Source organism: Otolemur garnettii, unplaced genomic scaffold, assembly GCF_000181295.1.
Source record: "Otolemur garnettii isolate 467f Iridium unplaced genomic scaffold, OtoGar3 scaffold00133, whole genome shotgun sequence".
NCBI classification, from domain to species: Eukaryota; Metazoa; Chordata; class Mammalia; order Primates; family Galagidae; genus Otolemur; species Otolemur garnettii.
Window position 1 is genome coordinate 4,792,476 of NW_003852528.1, and position 8,200 is coordinate 4,800,675.

Consider the following 8,200-nt stretch of genomic DNA (forward strand, 5'->3'; position numbering starts at 1 on the left):
TACCTGGGCCTCCTGTGCATACCCAGGCCTCCTGCACACACCTGGGCAGCCTCCTGTGCACATACAGGCCTCCTCCACATACCTTGCCCTCCTGTACATACTCAGGCCTCCTCCACATACCTGGGTCTCCTGTGGAAACTCAGGCCTTCTATGCACACTCAGGCATCCTGCACACACTCAAGGGTGCACACACCCAGGGTTGCACATACCCAGGGCTCCTGCCTGTGTTTCACTCCACCTGAGCTACTAAATGAAGGTAAGGACAAATACTTGGAAGAAGCTATCTTGGGGCTATGCCTCTTTTGAGGGTCCCAGGGCTGGGTCCAGTGAGCCAGTTGGGCCTGATGTGAGAAGAGGGGTCCCTATTGGAACCAGCTGGACCTGACTCTGGCTGAACTCTAAAAGGGCAGCTGGCTCCCAGCTGCATGGCCCCTGCCCACACAGGACACAGGCTCTAGGGCAGGTCCAGAACCTGCTTCTCAGTCTCTAGCCTCTGTGTGGCCTCCCAGTCCTGCCCCAACCTTGGGGCCCAGTCCATAGCTCAGACAGTGAAGACACCCATGAGAGTCCCAGTGAGACGTCCCCTGTGGGGAGGTGGGGCCAAGATCCCTACACATGAAAGAGTCTGCCTGTGGGTAAGTGTGGCCACCCCAGTATCTGAGCCAGACTCTGCCACACTCCCCCTCCACCAAGAACCATGCATCATCTGGCCTGACCAGGTCAGGGCCGAACCACAAAACTGGAACCAGCTCCTACCTTTTTGGGAGAGAACACACCCAAAGTGCCACCATCCTCTCTCATGGCCACTCCCATCTCAGCCAGCAGGGCTTCCCTGGGGGGACAGAGCTGTAGTCAGCATCTCCATGAGGTTTCTAAGACTGGCCTCACCCCTGCCCAACAGACCAACTGACCAGATGGGAGCCAACAGGCCTCTGGCCACTGTGGCCCTGGCAGTGCCAATGCAGCAACCCATCTGGTCAGTGGGTTAGGGCATCCACTGATGGCACCAGACCCTCAGCACCACGGTTACAGATCAAGTCTATCAGGCCTTGGCCACTGGCCACAAGTGGGGGGAGTCCCTGGATAGAGGTATGTGGCCACCCGGGTGCAGGAGCCCAGGGCTGAAGCCAGGGCTCAGTGCTCGTCCTGCTGGGCCATAGACCTGCTGTACTCTTCCCTAGCCTCGGTGCCCCCCAGCTTACCTCTCCATCCGGATGGCTTCTGTCCGCCGTAGTTTCTCCTCCCAGGTCTCATTGAGCTCGGCTATGATTTTCTCTGTCTCCTGGGGGGTGGGACAGAGCAGAGTGAGCTCCAGGGCTGGGGGCAGAGGTGGGGCTATGGGGGGCATAGCGCCAAGAGAAGGGCAAGCACGAAAGCCCACATTCCAGACGAGAGGCCTGGAGGACCCAGGTGAAGTTCAGAGAACACATATCTTTCCCATAAACACACAAGAGACCTAAGAAAAGGCAAAACGGACCTGGAGGGAAACTCAGAGCAAATACACCTGGAATGAGTCGGCTCTCAGCTGCTGAGAGGGGCTCCCGTCCCTCCTCCAGACAGTGATGTTCCCCAGCATCATTGTGGGCTCTCCTCTTCCTTCCTTCCACACCCAATGGGCCCCCAAGTCCCACGGGGGCTCCCCATGGCCCAAGTGGCCCACATACCCCCAGGAAGGCTCCCCACACTCCAGGAAGGTCCCCTCTACACCTCATGTGAATCCTTACACCCTAGGAAGGATCCACACGCCTCAAGTGAACTCCCATATCTCAAGTGGACCCCCACACCCAAGGAGGGCCATCAAACCCTAAATGGCCCACCATATCCCAAAAAAGCCCCCTCCACCCCAGGTGGACCCTAAGCCTCAGGCTCACAGCCCAACCCCACCTCATCCTCACACCAGCCTCAAGCCAGGCCTCTGTGCTTTGGCCCCTCAGGCTCACACGCCTGCACCCCTTATCCCTGCACAGCCCTTTGCTGGAGGGATGTGTTAATGGAAAACCTAAAACCAGTCGAGCCCATTGCTGGGAACCAGGGAGTACAGCCTGGGTATAGGGGTGACCATCCACACCCAGGGGTGACCATGGGATGGCCTAGAGGGCCTCTGCAGCCTGCAGGACACCTCCGCACCCTTCTCAGAGGGTAGAGGCTCTGTGGGATGATGGGCAGAGAGCTGCAGGGATCTAGTAATGACGCTGGCAAAGGAGGCACTGTGGGGCCGGGAGGAGTGAGACTCCTCACCACCCGGGGGCACCCCAGGGTCTGCTGCACCTTGAACCAACACCAGGCCATGCAACTTAGTACTTCCCCTTTCAAGCTTGGCATAGTGTGGTGGGCACAGGCTGTCCAGACACTGAGGCCCAGGGTCCCTTTCTGCCCAATCTTGTCCAGCCCACAGCCTGGGAACCCCAGAATGACTGCATTGGGCTGCCTCGCCACCACACAGAGTGTGATGCCAGGTGTGCTGGGGACAGACACAGTGCACCTGGGAGGCCTCACACGTGAAACTCCCACCACTGCTTCAGGTTGGCCCTAGGAGGACAGCTGTGCCCCGAAGAAGGGTGGGCTTCTCTGACTTTCCCGAGCCTACCCTGTTTGGGGAGGCTTGGTTCCCCCAACTGCCCTGGCCCTCACCTTCAGCCTTTCGATAGCCTCCTCACTGCCCGGGGCAAACAAGATGCGCTCATGGAGGCTAGACACAGAGGCAGCACGGCTGGACAGAGCTGAGAGCGAGGACGAGGGGCTCATGCCCACCAGGGCATTGGTCACTGTGGAAAGATTGTCAGGGGCTTGATGCAACGCTGCCCTGCCATGGTTACAGTTATTGTTCTCAAGGTCGGACATGTCTACGGGGAGGAAGGGAAGGACGGGCAGACAGACAGGAGGGAGAGAAAAGAAAGACAAAGTTGGGAGAAAGCAAGATGATGGTGCCAAGAGAGGGGAGAAGCAGAAGGCCCTGCCCATGGCCCAACACAAGCGCATGCAAGGCCTTTCTGCCGCCCTCATCTATGGCAGGACAGGACAGGCCAGCAGCCCTTGCCCGCTTGGCCCCCAGGCCCACCCTCCCTGGCAGCAGCTTGGCACAGGTAGGCCCCTGGCACCCTAGTGTTCCTCATGCCCTGCTGGACCTTCTGCTGCCCCTCAGCTTTATCCCAGGCCCACTGCCAGGCCTCCAGCTCACGTGTGGCCACCCAGTGCCTTTCCCTGCCTTTTCTGCACTGCCTGCCAATGGCTCTCAGCAGCCCTGCACTAGGACCCCCAGGTCATCCTCATCCTTCCTAGGGGCCCACCTGCCCCTCACATTAACCCTCGGCTGAGGCCACTATGTATCCCTGGCTGGGCTGTGCTGACCATTCAGCCCACTAATGGGAAATTGGCCCAGAGACCATCCTGAAGGAGAGGTGAGCCAAGGCCCTCTGGAGTGGACCCCCCTACACCTCCGCCACCTGGGACTCACCCCAGCCCAGGGCTCACTCACCCCCAAGGCCTGAGGGCTGGGGCTACAACCCCCTTGCAGGGGGCTGGGCAAGGCCCCTCCTAGCAGATGCAGACACACAACAGGGCAGCGGCAGGCAGAGGACCACATAGGCATGGGGGAAACTAAGGACCCTGAAGCCCAGGGCCAGGGAGGCAGAGAACCCCAGGGAGCCAGGCAGAGGGGACACAAAGGCTTGCAGGACATGGCAGCATCCGCTGCATGTGCTCAGACTCAGGGAACTTCCAGAGGGAGGGGCCCTGGGTGTGTGGGTTGGCTGGAGAAACCGCCCAGCAGGCAAGGCCTGAGCCAAGAGTCAGAGCCAGACCCTGAATAGGCCCTCCAGCCCTCCTGGCCCTTTGACACTGACATCTGGCCTTCCTAGGGTTCTGGGCACCCAGCGGGGTCAGCGGGCCTGACTGTGGCCACTCTCAGCCTGAGAAGGCCTGTGCAGCAGCCTGACTTCCCTGCTGCCTCAGTTTCCCATGTAAACCACAAAGATGGGAAGGAGCTGGGGGCAAGGCCTCATAGGCAGATGCAGCCCCACATCTACCAGGAGGGCCCTAGAGGGGCAGGGGCTGATATCTCTGGCCCTGGGATCCGGCCCTCCCCACACGTGCTGCCCAAGGCCCCCGTGCTGGCCAGGCCAGAAGCAGAGATGCAAAGAGCAGGAAGGGGAATACACACATTTGGGTCCTCCGGGCACAGTGTTGGCTAAGGAGGAGGGAAGGCGTGGGAAAGGAGGAGAGACAGAGAAACAGAAGAATAGGTTTGTCCCCAGAGAGTGGAGGCTGGGAAGCCAGGAGCAGGAGGGTGGCTGCAGGCATGGCAGTGGAGGTCTCCAGCATGGGGACCCAGGGGCCGCTGCAGTGCCAGCACCCATGAACTGCCCACGGGCTTCCAGGGAAGCCATCTCTGACCCACCTGGGCCTGCACCAAACCCAGCTCTATCCAGGCCAAGACCAGGAAACTCAGCCTCATCCAGGGACCCTTCCCCAGCCTCCCACCCACTGGGAGTTCTGCCCAGGAGCATGAAGCAGGGACAGGAATCCAGGCCAGAGGGGCTGTGGGGACAGCTAGGAGCCACCCCAGTCCAGGCTGCAGCCAGTGGGATGGTGATCCCAGGAGAAAGAACGAGATGGCCCAATAGCCCCTGAGCCTGAGGCCCAGGACAGGCACAGACACTCACCTTCGGTGATGTCGCCAAGACCCTGGGCGTACAGCAAGTCCCGCAGCCGGGTCACCTCATCCTTCAGCTCACGGATCAGTTTGTTGTTGGGGTCCTCATTGATGACAGCGTTACAGCGGATCTGCTTGGCCCGGTCAGCATACCTGGGCAGCAAAAGGAGCTGTGGGCAGTGCCTGAGCAAGCCTGTGCCTGGTGGGCCCAGGGATGCCAGAGCCCTGCTGCAGCTGGGCTGTGGGTGGACCTGGAGTGGACCTAGGCCAGCACAGGCTGGTGCAGACTAAGGAGTCACCATCACTACAAGTCACTGGAGATGGTCCCTGGGCCACTGGCCAGAGGAGACCTACCAGTGGGTCACCCAGCCCCAGGTCACCCACTTGGGAAAACAGAGGCCCATGGGAGAAGGGACAGGGTAGCATCCTCTTCCCACAGTGAGTCCTTTTTCCTATACCTGTGGTCCCAGCGTGGAGGAAGCAAGTAACTAAGTGTAGGTGTGTTCTAGCCCATTCCATTTATCAGCGGATGCCCATAGCAACATGTCTGTCACAGGCAACTACATGCATCTATATCAGGTGCACACCCTTTTTTTCTTTTTACTACTAGTGGTACAAGGTCAAAAGAGGCCTAAGACCCCTGACCCAAACAACTATATACCCTCCTGTAGCCAGAAAGCCCTTTAAAGACACATCTGTGCCCCTTCCACAGCCTGTAGGTGTGAGTACCATCCAGGCACGCAAGCACAGTGCTCCCAGGCCCTGGGCCTCCTGCAGCTCCAAAGTGCACCCCAAAGGCTGGTGGACATGGAACAGGGCCCATGCAGGCCTAGGAGCCCTCACCTCCAGCATCACAGAGTCCCGGGTGAAACCCCCCAAAAGAGGCACCCCTGTCACTGATGTTCCCAAGTCAGGCATGGGAGGATTCATCCCCAAGGCAGGTGAGGGAGCAGAGCTTGCCCCCTGGAGAACACACCTCAACGTGCTAAGGGTCTCATCATAGTTGATGTCTGCGGGGCTCAGGGCTGCCACCATAGCTGTCCTGGAGTTACCGCCTGCAGGAGAAAGACCAGGTTGTGCCTAGGAGGGACTCTAGGCCCCTGCACTGTGTCCACCCCTCCAGCCCTTCCACATTTACAGACAGGGAGGCCCACAGAGGTGAACACCGGCCACAGCGAGGACTGGCCCCACCTGGCTGCCCCTTCACCTCTGCACTGGTCACCCCATTGCTCCTCTTCTATGGGTATTTTTCCTCACATTTGGGGCTATTTGCAGCAATCAGGTCTCCTTTTCCTCATAACAGAGGGGAAGGCTATAAAGGGTTTTATGGTATTTACTCCAAGACAAAGACTGTTCAATAATTTTTCATACTTTCATCATTACATTTGAAATATGACATTTACATTCAAAGAGCCTGGATTCCAGCATCACGTAATGTGCTGCCAAGGAAGCAGACTTATTTCTCCTCAGACTCTGATTACACCCACAGCTTCCCATGGAGCGAGCACTGGGTAGGGAGTCCTGTCGGGACAGCGGCTCGGCAGCCAGGACAAGGTCACCACTGGCTCTGCCCCACCCTCAGAACTGCTGCTTGGCCGTGCTCCGAGTTTGGAGAGAAACTGAAAACCAGTGGGGATGATGGGACCCTACAGGAACTGGGAGGTGCTGATGTGAAGGACTAGGGGCTAAGCCACGCTCCTGCCCTGGGGCTAAGCCTGGGCATGGCCCTGAAGGGAGGCCTTCTCCCCAGCCCACATCTCAGGTGAAGAGACAGATTCCTCTGCTCTTAGCAGTGTCCACCTGCCCCCCAACAGCTCCCACCTGTTCCCCTTCTACCCGCAAGCCTGCTTTGGGTCTTGATGGGGAATAGGTGGTCATCAGGGGCTCTATGGGCTTTAGCCATGCTACTGAGGAAGGCCAGAGAGCCCAGTCTATGTCTAGAAGGTCAGCCTGTAAATGAGACTGGACAGGACACTGAAGCTATTTTTCGGAGAGATGGGATCAGTGAGGAGTGTTTCAAGGGAGAGATGGGATCAGTGAGGAGTGTTTCAAGCTCTACCTTCCCTTCTATCCCTCACTGTTCAGAACTCAGGCAAGGAGGAGGAAGGGGATTTATGGCAACCCCTCAAAACCCAGCAGGTGGGCAGGGCTCCCAGATAAACGTTCCAGTCCTCTCTTACAGATGGGGAAACCAAAGATTAGAGAAGGCTGGGTATTGGGTATCAGTGTCAGGGCTGACCTGACCCAGGAGCACTGACACCCACATTGTGGGTTCTTCAGCCCCAGAGGCCCTCCTGGGCACCAGACTTGCTTCTGATAACCCACTGCCAGCCACTGCCCAGGTCCTTGAGAAGGGTAGTGCCTTGAACTACTTACACTCTCCAAGTCTACCTCTCATCCTTGGCCCAGAAAGGGTAAGAGGCCTCCTGGAGGTTGGGCACCCCACCCCAGGAAGGGAAGATAGGGACTACCCAGGGTGGAAGTTATACCCCTGGGGACAGGTGAACCCAGGAATTCTCACCCAGATTTTCCCGGAGAAGCCAGGTCAGCACGGAATCTCGATATGGAATGAAATCTGTCTTCTTCTTTTTCTTGTTCTGTGGGGCAGGAATGTTCAAGGTCAACCTTGAGCCCACTAGAGGGGCAGGGAAGAGGAGGGGTAGGAACTGGCCCTGGCAATGGAGCCCCCAAGTGGGTTGGGGCCACATTCTCAAGCCACCCAGGCCACTCCCTGCCTGAACCCCAGGGCACCACCTCAGGCACCTCCACTCCAAGCCAAATCAAGGACTTGCTGGCACAGTCCCCAGGTTCTGCCTTCAACCATCCCTGCTGTGTCTGGGCCACTTAGCTGGACATGGACCCACATCTACTCTCTCAAGACTGATCTGAGCCCACGGCCCATCCTTGAACACCATCAGTGACTCCTCCTGACTAAAAAGAAAAAGTTTCAAGCCAGCTGTGGCATCCTAGGCCTCCTTGACCTTTGCCAGCTCTCACCCAGCATCCCTCTCCCCTTCCAACTAGAATTCACCTTCCGCTCTGCCAACAAGCTCCCTGATCACAGCCCCTCTGTCAGTAGCCAGCTCTCCATCTCTCTCTAAGAGGGAAGCATCCTTCATGTTCCTGCTACCCTGTGGCTTCTAAATCCTCTTTTAAGACAAATAGCGGTCAAAATATGGACTCCATCCATGTCTGCTGGGACACCTGTGACTGGCAGTGATCACACTAGTTGTGGACATAAAGTCACTTTCCAATGTCTGCTCCATCATGCATTTGCTGAAGAAATATTTCCTGGGCATCTACAATGACCCCTCCAGGGTTTGTACCCCAGGAGAAGTGCCCGGGTGCCACCTCAAGGGTCAGCTGTATCTCAGGCTCAATGTCATTGTTTAGGACAGTCCACAGGAGGAGCTCACAGGGGACATAAAATTTGTGAGCTCTTGACTATGTCTCTCAAAGTGGGCTTCTGGGCGGTACCTGTGGCTCAGTGAATAGGGCGCCGGCCCCATATACCGAGGGTGATGGGTTCAAACCCAACCCCAGCCAAAC

General features: G+C 57.9%; 1 protein-coding gene across 1 annotated transcript in view; it reads right to left on the reverse strand.

The window, feature by feature from the left end:
• Positions 1 to 8,200, reverse strand: part of KIF1A (kinesin family member 1A) — a 70,057-nt gene that overhangs the window by 45,002 nt on the left and 16,855 nt on the right. Inside the window, exons 10-16 of the mRNA XM_003798281.2 lie at positions 7,173 to 7,248; positions 5,628 to 5,706; positions 4,662 to 4,804; positions 4,160 to 4,186; positions 2,632 to 2,765; positions 1,203 to 1,282; positions 757 to 832 (exon numbers count right to left, since the gene is read on the reverse strand). Coding sequence (XP_003798329.1) covers positions 757 to 832; positions 1,203 to 1,282; positions 2,632 to 2,765; positions 4,160 to 4,186; positions 4,662 to 4,804; positions 5,628 to 5,706; positions 7,173 to 7,248 — 615 coding nt within the window. The remainder of the gene's footprint in view (positions 1 to 756; positions 833 to 1,202; positions 1,283 to 2,631; positions 2,766 to 4,159; positions 4,187 to 4,661; positions 4,805 to 5,627; positions 5,707 to 7,172; positions 7,249 to 8,200) is intronic.